This window comes from Polypterus senegalus, chromosome 3, assembly GCF_016835505.1.
Source record: "Polypterus senegalus isolate Bchr_013 chromosome 3, ASM1683550v1, whole genome shotgun sequence".
Taxonomy (NCBI): domain Eukaryota; kingdom Metazoa; phylum Chordata; class Cladistia; order Polypteriformes; family Polypteridae; genus Polypterus; species Polypterus senegalus.
The window spans coordinates 232,998,022-233,022,341 of NC_053156.1; the positions used below are offsets into that span (position 1 = coordinate 232,998,022).

The 24,320-nt window shown below is 40.4% G+C and overlaps 1 protein-coding gene across 5 annotated transcripts in view; it reads right to left on the reverse strand.

The window, feature by feature from the left end:
- Positions 1-24,320, reverse strand: part of tulp1a (TUB like protein 1a) — a 141,010-nt gene that overhangs the window by 61,598 nt on the left and 55,092 nt on the right. For 2 of the 5 annotated variants that reach the window (XM_039748758.1, XM_039748757.1), the window contains exon 1: positions 1,700-1,766. Coding sequence is in view for 1 of the 5 variants with exons in the window: in XM_039748752.1 (XP_039604686.1) it covers positions 2,387-2,433 (47 nt within the window). In the remaining 4 variants the exon portion in view is untranslated. Of the gene's footprint in view, positions 1-1,699; positions 1,773-2,386; positions 2,476-24,320 lie in introns of those variants that run through there. The other 3 variants (XM_039748752.1, XM_039748756.1, XM_039748753.1) reach the window with 3 other exon arrangements.

Consider the following 24,320-nt stretch of genomic DNA (forward strand, 5'->3'; position numbering starts at 1 on the left):
GTCTGTGAAAAATGGCTATAATTTCTGAACGCTTAATGCAATGCCTTTGTTAAATTCCCATAAATTAAAGCTGAAAGTCTATATTTCCATCACATCTTGATTACTTAATTTCAAATCCATTGAGGTGGTATACAGAGGGAAAATTACAAAATTGCATCAATGTCCAAGTACTTATGGATCTAACTGCACATGCTACACAAACATATGGGCTCTCATGTTTGTACTCTTATAACACTGCAGAGCAGATCTAGTCTTGGACATCTGCAGTCTTTATAGCTACTGCTGCACCCTTTTGACTCATTCAATCCCCTTGGTCATGACTTTTTTTTTCTTTTCTAAAATATCATTACTGGTTTGCAATGTTCTTGATATCTCTGTATTTGTTTGTCTCGCTTTCTTCCAGGTCACATAATTATAGTCACTGGTGAAGAGCGTATGACAAGAATGAATTCTTTATCATTTTCATTGTTGACTGCTTATAACAGTCTCTCTGCTTTATATAAACATTTCAGAAATAAAGATTAACTCATGAGAATTTGGCTGGAAAAAGAGTGGTGATCTGATGACGGAAAACCTATGCAAATATATTGTAGAAAAACAAAATTTACATTAAAATAGATGGTCTATTTGAGTAAAGAGCTGTACATGCCTCATCTAAATTATGATCTTCACATTTGCAAAAACTGAAACCTAAAACCACAACAACCCTCTGGTACTTTTTTTCACCTTATCTTCTTCTATGCAAACCCACTTATTTGAACATATATACGGTAATATAAAGATTTACATATACATGTACACATATTCCTTTAACATGTTTATATGTGCAATTTTAAACTACAGATGCGAATACTGACACATACTGTATATCAAACAGACACACATAAGCAAACATATGCATTCACCTAAACAGTCCTATATTTGCACATGCAAGTCTAAGAGCAAAACAACACTGATGAGCCACACAAATACACATTTATACAACAATATGTACACAATTATTTAGATGGACATACTACAAATAAACACGTGTACATACTCCTATCCGAATATATACATATCAGTTTGCCCCATATTGCTAACTGCTACACACACACATGATAGATAGATAGATAGATAGATAGATAGATAGATAGATAGATAGATAGATAGATAGATAGATAGATAGATAGATACTTTATTAATCCCAAGGGGAAATTCGCAAAATTAAGTGCTTTAAGCTGACTTCTTGAATAGGCGATTCTCGAGTGTAACAATCCATGTCAAATAGTAAAATAGTAAAAATGTGTAAAAAGTGTCCAGGGAGCAATTCCACATAAAAGAAAGTGGTAGAAGTGATCAGTGAGATAGAGAAAAATAGAGATAAAAAGGTAAAAAGATAAAGTCGTATACGGAGCTGCTGGAAAGGCTGCCACTCGAATGCGGCGTCGGAAATGAAAAAAAATATATACATTAACAATGCAATAACATTAACAGACCCATTTGCAGAGATGTCCACATGCATGTATAATGCCAATCTCCAACACTCATATACACAAATACCAAGCAAACATATTCTACCGTTCATCTTTACACAAACACAAATACCCAGTTTTGTCCCACTGGTGTAAGATCAATGCTCAAATACAAATAAGATAAGAATTCACATAAAACAAAAAGTACCACCACACAGTTGACAGACCACGTTCAGGTAAATTACCTATGAATGTCGTGTATTGCTGACCTGGGCTTCTCAATATTTTGCGACCAGAACACGTTGTAGGCATGAAGAGAAATTGCCATGATTGTCACTGCCTATCCAACATGCCTGTTGCTTGTTTAATTAACTGATGAAAGCTGAGCTGCAAGTTCATATTTCTCGGCATCATCCTTTTGTCACATAAAATGTTTACCACAGCTTTTTCTATTAATTTACAATGGCAGCAGGGCTCACTGTGCCCTTCCAGGGACAGATGAAGAGTTTATTTGAGGTTCTGGCTGCCTGTGAACCCAAAGGTCCCACAGAGAAGAGCACAAAGTCTTCTAAATGTTATAAAGGAAATACATTGGGGTATGGGAGATTTGCATTTCTATTACTTTGCTTGCTTGTGAGCACTGCCAGTAACTTATATAGACACCCACAAGCAGATAAGTTGGGTGTATGGGAAAACAGGAGTGAGTTACAATGAAATTGTTTATGTGTGTGAGATGTGGTATAAATTTGTTGGAGTCCAGCTGCCCAGAGGGCATCTCCGACCAGTCTCCATTTTCTTCTACTTGCTGCATTTCTGGTTGACTTGAGTTCATCAACAGAGCCTTAAAACATGCTAAGAAAGAGTCACAGCTACAAAAAGCTCAAAGAAATTGCAGACATTCACCTATTTCAAATGGAATGATGAGTACTTACTTGTCAGCAGTCCAGACTTCTCTCAAAATATGAGACTGAAGTGGCATGGCTTTCCTGGAGATGGAAAATTTGCCTTGTCTTGTGCAATTCTGTCAGCAAACAAAAATATATATATATATAATTTATAAATTGTTCAAGAAGCCTCACTGCAAAATATCCACAGTATTTTCACCATGTCTCAGCAGTGCCCTCATCTTCCTTACAATGCTGTCTTTGCTGGGTGTTACATCTTAGGCCATTTTCTAAGAGGATTTGAGGCCTGACAAGGTTAACCCTTGAAGGGCAGACTTAAGCTGCAAAATGAGACAATGTGGCACACACATTACAGAAGAGCACTACGGGCACACACTGCCCCGCAATTTTTAAAGTACAGAGGCAAAGCTCTTTACTGCAATAAGAAGCGAGTGAGTGCAATTACATTTAGCTGTCACACACATTGCAGAATTGAAAGTGAATGAAAAAAAAATCTCCTGGACAGTAACAACAGATGGGGCAGCTCATCTTTCATAATCGCCTTTATAGCAGCAAGACAGAAATGAGTCTGTTCACTGCTATTGTCTTACACTCTCATCTTGTGAAAAAATTTCAGGAGGCAGGGTCAAAAAGTAAAGGTGCCAATCTGTCTCTCTGACTCGTCCATTGTGTGAGCTAAACAGCAGCTCAGAGTGAGCTTGGTGTAAACTGTTCAGCACCTGGAACTTATATTTTCCTGTTCCGCTTACCTTGCTTTACAGAGACTAAGGCCATATTCACATTACAAGCCTCAATTCCAATTTTCCGCTCAGATCAGATTTGCCTTCTTGGTGGTACACATTCATATGTACAAGTGACCTGTATCTAACTCTAATGTTAATGCATTTGTCCTCAGAAAAGACACGTTTGCGCACATTGATACATTGTGCACATCTGAGGCACCAACAACAAATTTATATTGTATTTGTTAAACAGCTTGTGGTATTAAAATGGACAAAATGAACATGCTAGTAGCAAACAGTTTGTTAGCTGTACATGATTAGGTCAAGAAGGTGAAAAAAAAAAAAACACAGAGCATTTGCTGTTTTCAAAGGTATTGCTGGCACTGGTGCACCAAGAGATGTGTGAGTACAAGAAAGGAGCCTGCAATGGTGGGGCCATGTCTGCTGTCACAGATGTAGCTCTCCTCGATTGTTGTTTTTCTGTGCTGCCTATGCTGGCTAATGACGGAAGCGCTCAACCTGTGTGTATAGGCAAAAAAAACCACATGAATTCTCATCTGACAGTTCTCACTTGTGGTATGGACATGAATCAGATACATATGAATGCAACTGAATGATCAGATTCCCTTGTCCAAACAGCCCTGAAAACTTCAGATTTGTGTCATATTAAGGCAAAAAAAAAAAAAAAAATAGGATTTGAGTTACTTCAGCCTGGTAATGTGAAATTAGCAAAGGAACTGTGAATTCAGCCTCAAAATGTGGGTTCTCCTATTATCATCATCATCATCATCATCCATTTTGCTAAAAATACTGTAAATGGTGAAAGTGAAATACCTTTTCTGAAAAAAAGGAAAGTTACCTTATATCCTAATGTAAATTACCTGTATATATTAAATAATACATTTCATTATTTTTTACAGCCAAGTCCTGTTAAAGCAATATTTTTCTACCTTCAAAATATGCTGCATACGCAATATACTGTTTACTGATACATTACATATAGCTTCCCAATATCTCATCCAGATACTTTTTAAAGGTAGTTAAGGTTTCTGCTTGAACCATATGGCTTAGTTGTTTCTTCCAGAATCCCAAATAACTTTTTCCTGGCTTCAGCATTACATGAACTTCCCCTTAATTTCTGCTAGTGTCCTTGAAGTATATGAGTATTCACCATTAAGCTAAAAGAATTCTGCTGGACCTACTTTATCTACATAACATAATCATCATCATGAGGGCCAACACTGTGACTCAATGCTCTTAGCACTGGGCACAAAGAAAATAACATTAAGCAAACAACATTGAATGTTCTTCATTAAAGAGCCATGGCTGTCTCACAATATGAAGACCAAATCAATAGTATACTTTGCCTCTATAACGGAAGACTCACCATGCCAAGAGTAATTGCGACCTTTGCTTTCAAAAGTAATTAATCCAATTAAAAGGCACAGTCAGTGTTAACTAGAAGCACTTCATGAGTTGTGCTTATCAAAACATTTCCCTTATTATCTTATGGGTGTGAATAAGGCGCTATATAGGCGCCCGACCCGGCACAGATTCATACGTCTTCCCAGTGTCCCACAGGCCCAACACAGTCCCAAACCACTTCAACTCAACTCAACCCAACCCAACCCAACCCAACCCAAACCAAACCAAACCAGTTCTTCCTCTGATGGCGGCACCACCACTCCTCTCAGGCAACCTCATCCTCTTCCTCCCGATTCTGGCTTCCGAGTAGTGGCTGCAGGCTCTTTTTGTAGCTCTCCCAAAAGGTGGTGATTGGCCTAATTAGGCTGCACTTCCAGGTGTGGTTGCATTCTAGCCCACAGAGGCTCGTTAAGCCATGCAGCTCCTCCGGGTGGTGGCCATGTAGCCCAACAGGTCTGAGTCCTGAAGTCCCACACCTGTGGCCCCAATGTAACCCAGGAGGGCTGCCACAAAGCATTAAGGGGGAAGTAGAGTGCATCCCATGGCTGCTCCCCCAGATCTAGTGTTGAAGGGGCGCCCCGGCCGGGCATGGGACCCGGCCGCCCATCACAAGGGTCAAGAATAATGGGTTTAAATCAAGGTACTTACCTGTGTGGAGTTTCCAAGTTCTCCTGAGTGCTTTCAAACACGTGCATGACTGGCTAAATGAGGACTTTAAATAGGACACCAAGAGTGGGTTTGTGCATAGGTGGACCCTGCAGTGATGTTCCAGTTCCTGATGTCTCTGGATTGGATCAGTAGTAAAATAGATTTTGGCATTTACCGAACCTGCTTAATCCGATTTTATGATCACAGTGGCTGGTTGTTATCAGGCACAAGGCCGGAACTGAACCTGGACTACGCTAAGTCCATCAAACACCCACACGCTGCCATGCAAGATGAATTTAAAGTCTCTAACATAGCACGTAGAACTGTTGGATGCACACAGACAAACGTATCCAGAGAAACACTCACATACAGAGTGTGCGATCTGCATACAGAAATCAAAACAAGGTTCCTGGAAATAAATGTGAGAGAGCAATATATTAAATATTCATAAAATTAGGCATTAGCAAATTAATATGAAAACAATAATAGTAATAATTCATGTTCCTAATACTAAAAAACAAATATTTGTTTCTAAAATATCTGTTTAATTAAATCTGCACTTCAATAGTTTGGTTTTTATAAACTGTAATTTATTTATATTAACCATATCTTATTTTTATGACTTTTATTTGTCTTTGTACTGTTGTAAATGAAAAGCGGAATAACTTTTCAAAAGTGATGGGGCACCTCCTCTTGAGGACAAAAATACATTTACCTCATATTGGCTAAAGCACAGGAGCTCTGTCTCCATCTGTTGCTGGTCCTGGAATGAACACCATTTCCAGTACTGTGAGGGGTTGGAATTTATAGGAGTTCTTCTGGAAAGGAGAAGCTACCAAGACAGGGCAGAAGTGAGGTCATGTGTTATCTTGACTTTGCCCCCTTTAGAAATGTAGATGGAAAAGAAGTTAGTGTCAGCACTCCCTCTCATCCTGGGGTAGAATCACTTACCTTGACAAAGTCCTGAAGGTGACCCTTAAGCACTTGTGTGTGACACTGTATATGTATTTTTTTCTTTTGTAAAGAACTTTAATCTGCACTTGATTTGTATGAATACACCCTATATATAGAAAACATACATGTGGATGTTTTAGAAAAAAAAATGTTTAATATGAAAAATGACACATTCTGCTGCACAAACTGCAAATATCCACAGCCATACCCCAGTGTCAAAAATCAGTGTTTTTACGTCATGAAATCAACCATGTCCTGTAATATCTAAAAAGTGATGAAGCACAGGTAAGGAAAATAATATGCATTAGTTTATGTTTGCATGTTTGTATCCTGTTGAGTTGGTTTAGTTGCAGCTATTTAGTCAAAAAGAAAAAAAATGATGGTATGCAGCTTTTTTCAGTTGACATGTTATATCAGAAGGAAACATTATTGCATGTAAGAGTTATTGTCTCTATCCATCCATCCATTATCCAACCCACTATATCCTAGCTACAGGGTCATGGGGTTCTGCTGCGGCCAATCCCAGCCATCACAGGGCACAAGGCAGGAAACAAACCCCGGGCAGGGCGCTAGCCCACTGCAGATTATTGTCTCTATTGTTGCATAAATTACAGTAATTATTTAGTGTACCTTTCTCCTTTATTGTACTGTTTTTACTTAATATTAAAACACTCCAAGCTACTCCTGTTATTTTATAATCATCCTTACTATATCCAAAGAAACATCCAAAAAGTAATAAGATAAAAATTATTGCTCTCCTATAAATTGTCCAAACATTACTGTATTAATATTAATAGGCTGTAAAAGTGAATGTGTGTTTTTCACAATTCAATATACTATTCACCTAATATTTTATAAAAATCCTAAGACAAGTGGCTACATTGAATGTTTAATTGACTAAATTATCGCTGTATGTCCCAAACTCAGTCTTTTCCCATTTTGTAAAACAAGCAAATTTACAATGCTGTAATGACTTGGCAGTCACTTGGCTGAGTACTCGTAAAATCAATTTACATATAAGTGTTTTAGACTTGATGAGAATTTTCAACTGCTGTGCTGACAGCCTGACAGGGATACACATTACAGCAGCTCTAAGCAACAGGAGGTGGAGCCTTTGTCACTCAAATCATCCAATCCGGTAAAGGCAAGAAATGGCAGGCTGCTCTATGCAAATTCTGGTACTGAAAGGCCTTGGAGGTGGCACATAATCTCACAATGAATAAAAGGATCAGAGACCAAGGAAGAGTTTTGTTGTGCATGAGTGAGTTATTACTTATTAGGATCATCTCTGAAAGACAAACTTGACAATCAGGTGGTGGAAATCCATGATTAGTAATGTTGGCCTGCAAAGCAGTAGAAGCATCAGAGGGAGAAGAAGATACAGTCTGATTGCTATCGGGAATCTGGCAGAAGCTGTGGAGCTGGTAGTGGCAGTGAGAGATGGATGGGCAGTCAGGGAATGGTCATTCTAAAAGAGTTTCAAAAGTCCTCTGCTGAGATGCGAGAACATCTCAGCAGCACTCCTTCAACTAGGCATTTATGGTAGAGTGGTTACATGGAAGCCACTCTTGAGTAAAAAGGCGTATGACAACCCAAGTCGATACTGACAGAAGAAGGAAAAAAATTCTCTAGTCTGATGAGACAAACACTGAAGTCTTTGGGCAGAACTCCATGTACTATGCCTGCCAAAGACCAGGCACTTCTCATTACCTGCCTAATACCAACCCTACAGGGAAAGAACTTTTGTGGTAGCATCATGGAATGGAAGTGCTTTTTAGAAGCAGGGACAGAGAAACTAGTCAAAACTGAGGGAAGGATGAAAGCAGCCAAATACAAATAGGTCCTTGAAGAAAGCCTGCTCCTGAGTACATGCAACCTTAGACTGGGATGATGGTTCACCTTCCAGCCTCTCAATAAACCAAAGAATACAGCCAAGACAATGCTGGAATAGCTCTGGGACATGTCTCTGACTGTCCTTGGGTGGCCAGGCCAAGCAAAGCCCAGATTAAAAACCTTTAGAACATGTGTGGAGAGACCCAGTGAAGGCAGTTTACAGGCACTTCCCGTCCAATCTAATGGAGCTTGAAAGGGGTTCACAAGTGTGCAAAGCTTTTAGAGACATAGCCAAGAAAATGTGAAGCTGTAATTACTTCCAAAGGGGCCTCTACAAAGTACTGAATTAAGGTTCTGAAATCTTACATGAATGAGAAATTTCAGTTTTTGATTTTTACTAAATTTGCAAACCATTATGAAAACATACTTTCACAATAATATGTAATGCAAGTGAAGACATCTGAATCCTCTATAAAAAGGTAGTAACACTGTAGGAAAATTATAAATATGCTGTCAATTGGAATGATGTTGGCTAAGCATGAGAATTGTCAAGTTAAGAATTCAAGAGTCAGCCAGTGTATATTGACTAGGTGCTAAGGTGGGCTACTGCAGAGCACGGGTTAAAATACCTCTCCTACCCAGCTGCACAATAACTGGAAAAAAATATGCTACATTTTGGCAACTTGGTCTGTAACTTTCATGGGAGAATGCCAGACAGGAAATGGCAGCATATGAAGTATAGCTTGAGCAGGTCCACTTCAAGTCATCAAATTAACAAAGGTCTGCTATACCTGTAATGGAAGAAGTTGCTCATGAAAATATACTGAGAATTGCTTCAAATAGAAGAGAACAAACATATGCATATTGAGACAGAGAACATTTGATTACAAGAGAATAACATCAACTGCACCTGAACTTGAACTCTAAACTCCTTCTTTCCAACTGATAATATAGGTTGCCACCTTCTAGTCTTTAAGAGCAGATATACTGTATATTGTACAGTATGCATGAAAACACACTACTTTAGATAAATCACTGCTTTCACATTCCAAGAATGAGTGACAATTACAAATCAAAAGCAGAAATTTATAAGTTAGCTGAATGACTTAGAACAGGACACTGCAGTGTTTTCCTGGCAATAATTAAAACCAAACTGCTTTATGAAGAAGAATGCAGGAAGAGGAAACTGTTATCACTTTGAAAAAACGCATAGAGAAACAAGAGACAAGCAAAAGTGTTTGATAATGCAGAAACACAAGAAAGAACAGCTCATCACCAGACTACAAGTCTTGTCACATCCGGACAGCAAGAGCTAGAACAACTATACTGGCATCTATCCAGTTCACCTCTCAAGACAATTGGAGGAAGTATAATTAATGTGGCTGATTGCATTACCTGTTTCTGAATAAGCTGAATAACTGCTGTAGCAGTCGAGCCATTTGATGTTTCTTGTTTTGTTTTACTCACTTGAAGATTTAGGACTGCAAGTACTATGGGGTGTTTTCTTCAGTGAAACAAGCAGTCATGTTGAGTATTCTAACTATGGCCTCTGTTTTATTTTACTGCTAGAGTAACTCAAGGCAGGCAGATTTTACCATTATTACAATGAGGCAAAGACAGAGTAAAGTGTAGCCCCTAGGAAATGGGCATAAAACCCCAGTGTACACTTCTTGCACTCAGCAGCAAACATTTTGATGTGCAGCTGACTGGATTTTATCAAGCACTCAGTTGGTTTCTGTAGAAATATTTACATAGGAAGTGCTGAGACCCTCTCCATTTTACTTTTAGGCAAACGGGATCCCAGCCTCTCATATGACATGTGTGAAGATTTCAAGAATTAATGAATAATTCTCAGAGTGGGATGTTGTCTGAACTTCAGCAGTGACTACATCTTGGAGTTTGTAAAGCTATCCTGTGCCACTGGTCATGGAGTTTGACATTCGATCCAGTGAACAATGGTTTGTAGTTGCTAGCATTTTGTGGCTAGAAATTGAATATTTTGTACATTTGTAAACTGCTGGTGATTTTTGAATCAGTATGATTAAGCACAGACAAAAAAAGTAGGGTGGTTTATACATTGTTCTTCCAATCTACTTTTCTTTTCTTATTCCACTCCTTTTTAATTCTTGGCAGATTATCATTATTTGTAAAAACTTTTGTTTGTTATCACATTTCACCATATGTTCACGCAACAAGATGGGCAGAGTTCTTGAAGCATCAACCCCATAAACACCCTCCTCCCCTTTACTGGGTAGACCACTAACAAGAGAGTAATACCTATGGACCTGTTCTCTTGTTGCAGGTAGGCCATAAAATTATGAAAACCAGGACATACACATTGAGGGCTACTGGAAGCAGGGAATCCAAAACGAGAACTAACCCTTCCAGTTAATCTCCTCTTGAAGGATATAAAAGTAGATGAAGAGAAATAAAGGGCAATTCACTTACCATCCAAACGTAAGCCTGATAGTCAGCTCTGAGCACCACAGAGGGATTAAAGTACAGTATATAATCCAGGAGGACAGAATATGTGAAGAATCAAGATACTCATTTTTAAGGGTTTAAGTAAATGGGCCACAATATCTGAGCTCAAAGACCACACAGGAGTCACATCTTGTGCTTCATTAGACATCCACTATCAGGCATTATATCCTCTCCAGTTTTACATTATCTGATATCTGAGTCTCTGTTTTGGTGATCTATATCATAACAATGACCAAGCCCAAAACAAAAAAAAATTACATATTAGACTTACACATAATCAAGCAGCAACATATGCAAAGGAAGGATGTAATTAAGGATAACCGTTAAAAGCTCCTGTAAATTTACAAAAACTCTAAATTCTGGAATATAAGTGAAGACCAGCAAAATTCAATGGAGAACAGGGTAATTTTTTAGATGCATACAGTTGTCAAATGGTTATAATGATACAGCAAACTACAAACTACACTGCTTAAACAAAATCTGAATTGTTAGAAAAGTATTTTAATGAATTTCAAACTATAGCAATAAAATGTTCAATTGCAGCAATTTGATTGAAAGTAGAGATACAAGAAACCAACAATAAATCTGTTAATATTTTTGCAAATATTATAACTGTCAACAGAAGTGTGTCTTTGTGTGGGGAGTGTTTTCATAGGTCATTAATAATGACAGTGGACAGTGCTCAGACCACACAGCTGCAGAGTCCAGGGTTCAAATCCTATCACAGGTGCTGCCTAGTTGGAGTCTCCCCCTATTTGCATGAATTTTTCTTTGGGTATTCTGGCATTCTTCTCATATTCCAAACAGGTTATTTTCATTGTTGGGTCTAAATTGGGCTGGTATGAGTGAGCGTGAATGTGCGTATGAGGGTTGGTTCTTGCCTTGTGCACACTTGCTGCTAGGAATATGCATCAGGCCACCCTCAACCCTGAACAAGATAAACAAGTTGATAAACGGATGTATGAATAATCACTTGGAATCTGATTCCTGGACAGTAACCGATTTATGTATTTTTGGAGCTTGTAGGTAACTATTTTTCTCCTGTGTTTCAAAGACATGCAGGTTAGGTATCATTGAGTGTTGGTGTATAAATAAGTGTTCCCTAGTTCCCACCTTGTGCCTAATGTTGCCGGGATAAGCTTTGTTTCTGTGCAATCCTGCACTGGATAGGAATGTCAAAAATGGATGAATGAATGAATGAATCATAAATCTAGGTTTGATTTCTGGCCTGATCATTGGCTGTGTGGAGTTTACACTTCAAGTCTCACCATGTCCTCCTACTTTGTGTAAAAGATGTATCTATACTAATAAAAGGCAAAGCCCTCACTGACTGACTGAATGACTCACTCACTCACTGACTCATCACTAATTCTCCAACTTCCCATGTAGGTAGAAGGCTGAAATTTGGCAGGCTTATTCCTTACAGCTTACTTACAAAAGTTAAGCAGGTTTCATTTCGAAATTCTACACATAATGGTCATAACGGTCGATAACGGTTGACAACGTCCGCCATGTTGAACTTTCTTATTTATGGCCCCATCTTCACGAAATTTGGTAGGCGGCTTCCCTGCGCTAACCGAAACCGATGTACGTACTTATTTTCGATGGTATGACGCCACTGTCGGCCGCCATATTGAACTTTACAACGTCACTAATTTTCCAACTTCCCATGTACGTGGAAGACTGACCCCATCTTCACGAAATTTGGTAGGTGGCTTCCCTGCGATAACCAAAACCGATGTACGTACTTATTTCGGTGGTATGACATCACTGTCGGCCGCCATATTGAATTTTCCAAACGTCACTAATTCTTCAACTTCCCGTGTAGGTAGAAGGCTGAAATTTGGCAGGCTCATTCCTTACAGCTTACTTACAAAAGTTAAGCAGGTTTCATTTCCAAATTCTACGCGTGACGGTCATAACAGTCAACAACGTCCGCCATATTACGATTATAGTTATTGTGTAGGTATTTTAGACTTACTTTACATTGTTCAGATACCCATTTCCTTTATCATTCCAACCGTACCCGCATTAACATGTCTATCGAGGTGATCACCATCGATCAAACAACTGTCACTTACCGAGTGGTTTTCATGCCCAGAGATGGCACCTGTCTTTTCCATTCTCTTTGTTATGTATTGCACGGCCGTATCAGCCTCACTGTTGATATCTGGAGAAACATTGTGTCTTATGTATCGAATGACTGGGACAGGTTCAAGGTGTGGACTGATGATGGTACAGGAGATAATTATACTACACAGGAGCACTATAAGCATGAAATGCTTAAGCCCTTCACCTATGGTTCTGCATGTGAGTTGATGGCTGCCGCTGAATTGTTTGGTTGTTGCTTTCAAGTGTACCGAAATGGCCAAATATTTTACACCTTTGGACAACCGCCAATGCCTCTTAAGCATCTTAGACTCACAGGTGACGATTTCAGTAGTGGACACTTTGAAGTTTATGAATGTTTAAACTCACAAAAGCTGGATGTGAAGTTATCGATGAATCTGGTTGTATACTTACAATGCTTGACAGATGCCGAATGTCACTTCAACACAAGTCCTACAAATACTGTCGTAATTGAAACAAACCATGAAACTCAAACCGATTATGACAGCAGCAATCCAAGCTGTGAGATTTGAAACAAGATTACTGTTCACATGGCCAACTGTACATTGCATGCTTAAGAGTAAGCTCAGCGCACAGCTTTGTCATATTACAACCGGAGGGCTGAACTCACAATATGGTATACAAAGAGATCCTTAACAAATATTTATTGGTATATTTTCCCTCAGTTTAAAAAGGTTTCATTTTCTTCTTAATAAAACTTTTAAGGCAGTACTTCGCCGCTGCGAAGTGCAGGTATTTTGCTATATATATATATAGATATAGATATAGATATAATGTGTGTGTATGTGTGTATATATATATATATATAGATATATAGATATACAGATATAGATAGATATATATATAATGTGTGTGTGTGTGTGCATGTATGTACAGTATGTATGTGTATATATATAGAGAGATATAGATATATATATATAGGTATTAGATATATATATATAGTTATACGTAGATATATATACTGTATATATAATGTGTGTGTGTATGTATGTATGTGTGTGTGTATATATATATATATTGTAATAAATCAAGAGTCTTTTCAAACTAGAAAAAGGTTTGGGGGTTTGTCCCCATATATTGTCGTCCAGACAGAGAATGAAAAAGTTGATTCAAAATGACTTTACAGTACAAAGTGAATACATGACTGCAACAAGATGGCGTTTTATAACAGATGGGATGATGGGAAAGGAAATGGTTGTCAGGAAGTGACGATTGAGGCGGACCATGGAACCAATGTCACCAAGAGTAGACCAGAATAATCGAGTGTGGAACCGAAATGACGCCATCAGACTGGAACCGAAGTGACGTCATCGCGCCATTTTGGATTTGAACTGGAAAGTGTTTTATTTTTCTTCCGGTTTTCTGTAGATAGAAAGAGGTTCAGGTAAGTACCACGTGATAAACCCTTGTCTCGCGAGATTTCACTCACCTTTAGGCTCTTTGACTGCCTCCTACTCGCACGCAGTGTGACATGACCCCCTCAGCCCAGACCCATCCGTCGGGCGATCTGCACCGAGAGGTCGTGGACCCGGGAGAGAGCATCTGCGTTGGCCTGTAAGGAACCCCTACGATAAGTAACGCTAAAACGGTATGGTTGAAGATCCAAAAACCACCTAGTGACACGAGGATTCGACTCCCGATGAAGGGACATCCACTGTAAAGCGGCATGATCCGCTATCAGAGTGAACTCTCGCCCCAATAGGTAGTACCTTAATGATGTAATAGCCCACTTAATCGCCAGAGCCTCACGCCCACCGCAGCATACTTCATCTCCGGTCCAGCAGTTTCCGCTCAGATACATAATGGGGTGTTCAGCACCGTCGATACATTGGCTCAACACGGCACCCAATCCTGTGGCCGATGCATCGGTCTGGAGAACAAAAGGAAGAGAAAAATCAGGAGATTTTAATACAGGTGCTGACGTAAGAGCCAATTTTAAGTCACCAAATGCTTTATCTACTTTATCATCCCATACCACTTTAACAGGTGCTCGCTTTGTCAAATTGGATAAGGGCGTAGCAATTTCTGAGAAATGAGGTACAAAACGACGATAGTATCCAGCTAATCCCAAAAATGCTTGTACTTGCCGCTTATTTATCGGACGGGGCCAATTAATGATGGCATCAATTTTAAGACATTGTGGCTTCACGACACCTCCCCCCACTAGGTAGCCCAAATATTTGGCTTCTTTCAATCCAAAGAAACATTTCTTTGATTAATACGCAGCCCTGCTGCTGCCAGTGTGGAAAGCACCGTTTTCACCTGCTGTACATGATCCTTCCATGTGCTGGAATAGATGACAACGTCATCTAGGTAGGCGGCACAAAAGGAATTGTGGGGCCGTAGCAGTGTGTCTACCAGACGCTGGAAAGTAGCTGGCGCCGTGCAAACCAAATGGAAGGACCCTATACTGCCAATGTCCACTGGGAGTGCTAAACGCTGTTTTTCTTTGCAGAATCCGTTAAGGGAATTTGCCAATACCCTTTGTCATGTCAAGGGTAGTTAGAATTGAGCGCTTCCTAGCCGATCGAGCAGGTCATCTACTCGCTGCATCGGATCGCATCAAATTTAGAGACCTGATTGAGTCGCCGGAAGTCATTACAGAACCTCCAAGACCCATCGGGTTTAGAAACTAGAACAATTGGACTAGACCAAGGGCTATAGCTTTCTTCGATAACCCCTAAATCCAGCATTCGCCTAATTTCTAACTCCACTTCCGCTTTGCCTCCGGAGTCTGTAAGGTCTCTCCCTGACAATCACCCAGGGTCCGTAATAATATCATGTGCAATCAACGCAGTACGCCCAGGTAATTCGTCCACCACCTCAGGTACAGACAAGATAGCTTTTCGAGATCTTGTCTCTGTTCGGTGTCAAATCGGGACCAAAATTAAGTTTGGCACAGGACATAAAAGTGAACTAGGCTGTCCGGAGGAGGGATCAGGCTCCCTTTCCTTCCACGGTTTCAGCAAGTTAATATGATATACTCTTTCACTCGGTCGACGATTAGGTTGTTTAACTAAATAGTCGGAGACCTTTCTTTCTTTAATTTCATAAGGTCCTTGCCAATGAGCTAATAATTTATAATGGGAGGTTGGGACTAATACCATAACACGATCACCCGGGACAAATTCGAATGGTGGTGTTTCTATTATAATAACGTGACTGTGCTGCTTGCGCTTTTCTAAATTATCTTTTAGGATAGGTCGGATTTTTCTAGCCTATCGCGTAACTGCGCGATATATTCAAGAATATTCGAGGTAGGGAGTACCTCCTCCTCCCAACCTTCTTTTAACATGTCCAAAATCCCCCTGGGTTGTCTTCCATATAATAATTCAAAAGGAGAAAACCCTGTTGAGGTTTGAGGGACTTCCCTGTAGGCAAACAAAACGAGGGAAGCAACTGATCCCAGTTTCTCCGTCCTCGCTAACTACCTTGCGTAACATCTGTTTTAACGCCTGATTAAAACGTTCAACCAGTCCATCAGTTTGAGGATGATAAACTGATGTTTTAGATGTTTTATCCTGAGTAATTTGGCCACTTCCCTGAACGTTTCTGAAGTGAAAGGAGTCCCTTGATCTGTTAAGACCTCTTTGGGGATCCCAACACGCGCGAATATCCCTACTAATTCCCGTGCGATATTTTTTGAATTTGCTGAGCGCAAAGGAACAGCCTCTGGAAAGCGAGTGGCATAATCTACTAGAACTAAAATATATTTAAAACCTTTTAACGAGGGTTCTAATGGACCAACGAGATCTATACCTACTGCTCAAACGGGATGTCAACAAGGGAAGGGGAATAAGAGGAGCTTTAGACCGTCTGGGTATCTGGCGAAGTTGACACCGGACATGAAGCGCAAAATCGCCTGACCTCCTCATTAATTCCCGCCAAAAAATCTGAGTTTTATTCTCTCCAAAGTTTTTCGAGCCTAGATGAGCTCCTAGAAGGTGGGCATGTGCTAATTCACATACGTTTACAAACGCACGTGGAATTAACAGCAAAGCCCGCACTCACCCTCGTGTTCTGCCACTCTATATAATAATTCATTTTTAATTACAAAGAACGCATCGGTGGCATGGGATCTAGGTTTGTATAACCATCGGTAGATACTATTGCATTTCTTGCATTTTTTAATGAATCATCATTCCATTGTTCTCTTTTGAATGATGATGGGGTTAACCGAAATTGAGTTGCTAAGTTTTGAATAGGGTCTCTTTCGAGTTCAATGGGAGGGGCTATCGCCTCTACGCCTTCGGCGCCGACTGTATCAGTTCCCGCAGAGGACGATGGGACATCAACATTTTCGCACTGGGTACCCGTATGGATCCGTGCTACTGAGGGACACGGCGTGGAGGCAGTCGGAGCATTATTCTCCATTACTAAGCCTAAATTTTTTAGATGAAGTTACGTTCTTACCGCTGTTGATGTTATTCCAATCTCTTCCTAAAATGACTGGAAAAGGGGGATCGGGTAACACTGCCATAGCCATACTGGTTATTTTATGATCTAGCGATATTACACACCTGGCAGTTCTGTAATATTTAATATCCCCATGAATACATCTTAGACTAGTTTTCCCCTTAGTCCACTGTCGCGGTAATACGTAACGGGCAGCAACAATGGAAATGTTACTCCCGAATCAAACATTGCCCTTACCTTTCTACCATTTATTATAACTGCACCTGTATATGGAAGAGACAGAGGGTTATTCACTGCGGCACAGTACCTTTCTCCCTTCACTATCGAGCAATCCATAGGCTCGTAGGCACAGCTCGGGGACAGATGTCCAATCTCCCCGCACTTGAAACAGCGAGGGGGACCGGCTAGTCTGTCCCTTCTACGGACGGCAGGTTCGGAGTTTGTCGGGGGCTCAAGGGCTGCTCCACGTATCTGTTGGGTTCGGCGAGAAGACCGTTCCGTACGCCCGATTTATAGGCTGCCCAATGACGCTCTGCTATTTGTATTAGGGTGTCCATATCCTCGAACGTGTGCTTTCTTATTTGTTGGGCGATGTGGTCAGGGAGGGCATTCACGAAGGTTTCGCATGCCAGGAGCTCAGCCATTTTGTGGGAGGAATTTATATCGGGCCGTAGCCAGCGACACACCTTACCCCAAGCTTCAAAGCCCTGAGTTCTTAGCGGCCTTTCTGGATCGAATTGCCACTCCCTCCACTCTCTCGCCTGTTGTTCTGCTGAAACGCCGTAGCGCTTGAACACCTCCGTTTTCAGAGCGTCATAATTGGCCGCCTGCTCCTCGGTTAAATCGTAATAAGCCCTCTGCGCCGTTCCCTTCAAATAGGGAGCCAGTAGGTATGCCCACTCCGACTTCGGCCACGCGTTCCGCTTAGCGGACGCTCAAAAATCAAAAAGTAAGACTCGATGTCATCTTCTTCAGTCAAAGGGTTAACTGGATTGGCTGTGGCGAACCACCTCCGCCGTGCACCAGCACGAACGAGCCTCGGACTCTGCCAGTTGAGTCCTGGTTTCTCCCATCTGTATCTTCAATGTTTGAAGATCTCCCATGATGGTGTGAAGTACCGTATTGAGGTCCTGTTCTTCGCTCATGATGAACAATATCCTGCCGACTACGCCAATTGTAATAAATCAAGAGTCTTTTCAAACTAGAAAAAGGTTTGGGGGTTTGTCCCCATATATTGTCGTCCAGACAGAGAATGAAAAAGTTGATTCAAAATGACTTTACAGTACAAAGTGAATACATGACTGCAACAAGATGGCGTTTTTATAACAGATGGGATGATGGGAAAGGAAATGGTTGTCAGGAAGTGACGATTGGAGGCGGACCATGGAACCAATGTCACCAAGAGTAGACCAGAATAATCGAGTGTGGAACCGAAATGACGTCATCAGACTGGAACCGGAAGTGACGCATCGCGCCATTTTGGATTTGAACTGGAAAGTGTTTTATTTTTCTTCCGGTTTTCTGTAGATAGAAAGAGGTTCAGGTAAGTACCACGTGATAAACCCTTGTCTCGCGAGATTTCACTCACCTTTAGGCTCTTTGACTGCCTCCTACTCGCACGTGTGTGACAATATATATATATATATATATATATATATGACAGTAACACTCATAACAGTGACAAAACAATTACATTGACGATCATGTTACGTTATTTTCAAGATGTTTCCTTTTCTTTTTCATTATTTCTTTAACACACTACTTCTCCGCTGCGAAGCGGGGGTATTTTGCTAGTATTTTAAATTGATCTAACACAAGTGATTGTTGCATTCATGATTTCAACCCAGCTTGCAATTGATACAACCTAGATATGTTCCTGGTAACCCTGTAATGGATGAAGTAGTTTCTGTTTGACCAGTAGTTAGATTTTAGAGCACTAAAGCCTTTCATTATTTCCTTTCTTTTTTAGAAGCAATGTAAGCCTCCAAAAGCTTATTAAATGATTTCACTATGCAATACTTTTATTAATGTAACTAGCCAACCCGCAGCGTACCATACGCCGCATAATCAGGCCGAGTTTTTAATGATTTTTAAGCACAGGGAGAAAATTAACATTTGAAAAGTCGGTAATGTAATAAATCAGCAAGAAAAGCCACATTGTAACAATGCACGGAACGAACCAACACACAATCTTCCGTGACTGAAAACTGGCGGACCCCCATCGCACCTTCTCCTGCCAGACAGAGGGATGCGAGTGCACTGCGCTCAGGTGCGTGTGGAATGGCAGGAGAGGAGAAGGACGTCCACTCGGCCCTCCGTCATGCTAGTCTGCTGATTTCTCGTTCAGTATGTACTGCCCGTTCATGTGCCCACCTCCAACTCGTCACTGGAGTCGTTGTCCTCTTTACACAGTCCAGATGCACATGTGACTCACGTAGACGTTTCATTGCTCTGTGCGGTTTTGGCTGCTTTTCTATATATAATCCACCAAGACACCCGACCACGGTAGTAGCGAGGTGGGAGGGGGGTGTCCACAAAGGGTAGGGACGCAACCAGTGGGAGCGTACGAGTCGCACTTAGTGGGAATTCCACGGTTTGCAGCCCGAATGGGGTTCAACGGCTTACCCACGCCTAGACACGCGCTTTTATTTATTGAATGCTAAACACTTCTGGAAAGACACAGTTGTCTAAAAAGGGAGGGTTTTAGGATACAACAGAAAGTGAATGAAAAGACGGAACTCTGAAGAGAGCAACATATAATTGTCCGTGAGTGAAGAAGACGCATGTTTGTCGCGGATGCGAATTACTGTATGTAGCGTGTAAAACAGTTTGCTATGGTGCAAAAAAAAACTTGTTTTTTAAAGACTGCTTACTTCATTGTGTTTTAACCTCAGTTGTAAAGGATTGTTTTAAGGATCCCATGGGGTACCCCTCGCAAATCGTTTTACATGCTGCATATGGCAATTCACCTCATGCCTCTATGAACAGTCAACGTGGCTCGGAGGTGCCAGGAGTTGGTGGGCATGGCTCCTTCCTGCGTGCGCCATAGGTGTCTTGCTTGTCAGCGGCTCAGTGAATCCACGCCCCTTCCGGCATGCTTTCCATGGTTGTCTTGCCTTAGTGAATTATATATATATAGATACTCTGTGTTTTGCAAAGGTACAGAATTTCCAAAAATTAGCTTCTTTTATCTTGTACCCTAGTGCTAGCTGAAAACACACTGACATGCATTAAAACAGACGATGAATGATAAAACACTACATAAAAATAGCAATCAGCATGACTGTAACTGCTGGTTTAACTTTGGACATACAAGCAGCTGTAGAGACAAAGTACATTTCATTAGCATCATTTACATCATCAAGTTGAAGGCTATTCTCAAAACATATAGAGTACACTGAAATTATTACCTGCATGTCTTAAGCAACAGGCAAAACTTTGTCACTCTTCAACGCTATAATCAGCAGATATTACCTGTCAAAATTGTGCCACATCTTGAAACTTCTGTATTTTGCCTTTCCCAAAAGTGGTTTGTTCATTCAGTAACATGAAATATCAATTCTTACAATACAGTATATACAGTTCAATGAGGTATGAGTCATTGTTTAATTGGTACCTCTAAATTTTTGTCATTATATGTGATCCAGTTTGAAAATCCACTGTGATGGACTAACCTTGTCTAAAGTTGGTTTGTACCCATTGCTTCCTTGATATACTCCAGTCCCAAATCTCAATGCCTGTAAATATAATTATATATTGTGTAGCAAAACACTTTGTATACAGTTAGGTCCATAAATATTTGGACAGAGACAACTTTTTTCTAGTTTTGGTTCCGTACATTACCACAACGAATTTTAAATGAAACAACTCAGATGCAGTTGAGGTGCAAACTTTCAGCTTTAATTCAGTGGGTCGAACAAAACAATTGCATAAAAATGTGAGGCAACTAAAGCATTTTTTCAACACAATCCCTTCATTTCAGGGGCTCAAAAGTAATTGGACAATTGACTTAAAGGCTATTTCATGGGCAGGTGTGGGTAAGTCCGTCGTTATGTCATTATCAATTAAGCACATAAAATGGCTGGAGTTGATTTGAGGTGTGGTGCCTGCATGTGGAAGATTTTGTTGTGAACAGACAACATGCGGTCAAAGGAGCTCTCCATGCAGGAGAAAGAAGCCATCCTTAAGCTGCGAAAACAGAAAAAACCCATCCGAGAAATTGCTACAATATTACTAGTGGCAAAATCTACAGTTTGGTACATCCTGAGAAAGAAAGCAAGCACTGGTGAACTCAGCAACACAAAAACACCTGGACGTCCATGGAGGACAACAGTGGTGGATGATCGCAGAATCATTTCCATGGTGAAGAGAAACCCCTTCACAACAGCCAACCAAGTGAACAAAACTCTCCAGGGGTAGGCGTATCGATATCCAAGTCTACCATAAAGAGAAGACTGCATGAAAGTAAATACAGAGGGTGCACTGCAAGGTGAAAGCCACTCATAAGCCTCAAGAAAAGAAAGGCTAGATTGGACTTTGCTAAACAACATCTAAAAAAGCCAACACAGTTCTGGAAAAACATTCTTTGGACAGATGAAACCAAGATCAACCTCTACCAGAATGATGGCAAGAAAAAAGTATAGAGAAGGCGTGGAAAAGCTCATTATCCAACCAGATCATCTGTAAAACACGGTGAAGGCAGTGTGATGGCTTGGGCGTGCATGGCTGCCAGTGGCACTGAGACACTAGTGTTTATTGATGATGTGACACAGGACAGAAGCAGCTGAATGAATTCTGAGGTGTTCAGAGACGTACTGTCTGCTCAAATCCAGCTAAATGCAGTCAAATTGATTGGGCGGCGTTTCATGATACAGATGGACAATGACCCAAAGCAACCCAGGAGTTTATTAAAGCAAAGAAGTGGAAAATTCTTGAAAGGCCAAGTCAGTCACCTGATTTTAACCCAATTGAGCATGTGTTTCACTTGTTGAAGGCTAAACTTCAGACAGAAAGGCCCACAAACAAACAACAACTGAAAGCCGCTGCAGTAAAGGCCTGGCAGAGCATTAAAAAGGAGGAAACCCAGCATCTGGTGATGTCCATGAGTTCAAGACTTCAGGCTGTCATTGCCAGCAAAGGGTTTTCAACCAAGTATTAGAAATGAACATTTTATTTCCAGTTATTTAATTTGTCCAATTACTTTTGAACCCCTGAAATGAAGGGATTGTGTTAAAAAAAATGCTTTAGTTGCCTCCCATTTTTATGCAATCGTTTTGTTCAACCCACTGAAATAAAACTGAAAGTCTGCACTTCAACTGCATCTGAGTTGTTTCATTTAAAATTCATTGTGGTAATGTACAGAACCAAAATTAGAAAAAAGTTGTCTCTGTCCAAAATTTTATGGACCTAACTGTATATTTTACTGTTATTGTGACTATTGGCTGTGAACATTGTCTGTTGTTAGTACAGTGGTGTGTGTTTGTACGTCATCCTAGATTCAGTCTTCATAACTTTAAGAATTCAGCTTCATTGTGGTTTGTGTGATGAAGAAGCATATTAAATTATTGTTTTTGTATACGTTTTTCATAACAAGGTTGTTCCTAATTTGGAGGGTGCCTGCACTTTATATCTCTTATATAAAATATACTGAGACAGTATACTGTAAGGCAGGCATGTCAAACTCACTACCATTGGTGGGCTGCTTCGACTGCCATACATGCGTCAGCGGGCCACACTGTAACAAATACTATTATAATATTATACACAGTTATTGTAGTTAAAGTTTAAATAAAAGCAATTTATTTCCATGCAATCTACATACAACAGCGTACAATTAGAGTCTTAGCCTCTTAGCTAGGTCCTAATATTATTATATTATAGTCATTATATTATATTCATTGCTTATATAGGAGTCTTACAGTGTGAGATCTATTTCTTTTGTCCCTACACGTGGCATCTCTTGTTCGTCAATATCAGGCTTGAAATCTTGTGCAGCTGCAACTTTTATGAAGGATGAAAGCTGCTCGGCAGTAAGTCTTGAGTGATGTGGGGTTTTGGTAGCTTTCATTAACGAAAACAATTGCTCACAAAGGTAAGTGCTCCCGAACATAGACAGTACTCTTGATGCCAACTTACAGATCTGCAAATACGAGGGTGGCAGGTAAGCACAAAAGCCTGGCACACCAACTTCATTGTATTTTGCCTTCAGAATAGAATCTGACTGCAGTTCAATCAATTCCATTTGGATATTCTCAGGCTCATTCTCAACATTGTAACAGAACAGCGCAAAGTCCTGTTCGTGTGGACTGAAATCATGAAAATGCTCACTGAATTCATTGACAACCAAGTGGCGACCCATGATATTCTCATTACGGCAGAACGTTATAATACTACATATAGCTTACTGCTCCGACTCTAGCGATATTAGTAAATACAGCATACTAATTAACAAGAAACACAATATTTTTCGGTCACATTGCCGTCAGCTGTGTCATTATTTTCTCTTTCTGTTTTATACTCAATATATATTGGTGTGGCGGCCCTGTGCAGGTGCACAGTTTGCACATGCCTAAGGCCACCCCTGCTGCCCGCTGCTACAGCCTAGCACTTCAGTTGCGACATCGCGGCTCATTAACTTTGGTCAAGGCTTGTGGCTATACTAGCAGATGACGTTTCCGGTACCGTAATGCCATGGGAAAATGTGCTTTTGTCAGAAGGCAGAAGTAAGGAAAGTCAATAAGTAACGCTGAAGATGCAGAATGCTTTAATCACAAAAGATAGTAATCATTTTGTACAAGTTCAATGCTAACTAAGATCTGTCATGTGGGCCGCACATATTTCTGTTGCGGGCCGCATGCGGCCTGGGGGCCGCGTGTTTGACATGCTTGCTGTAAGGTATATGGCAAGGTTTTGTATCTGTTGCTGAGTTTTTGCCTATGCAGCTGTGCCAAGACATTTTGGTTTACAGGAAAGGCATGTAAAGGCTAGATGGAATATTTTGAATAGCAGTTCAATGGTTAAGCAATGAGACATAAATGGAAAGCAGCAGGGGGAATGGCTGCTCTTTTATGTCTTATTAAAGTTCAAATTTATCATTATGTGTACATAGTACAATGATATTTATATTATAACATCTGACCAACATGCACCACTCTGCCACTCTTTTGTGCTATAATCAGTAACAATTACTCTCATCCTCTCTTTCTCTCTATATCCATAATATTCTGGGAAGTATTATACAAAACATTTTCTACGTGCCTTGAAGCAAAATCTTCTCCTGAACTTTGTCCCTGGATATTTGATTTCAGCCTTAGCCAGTCTTGAAATCATGAAAGGATGTTGGAAACTGA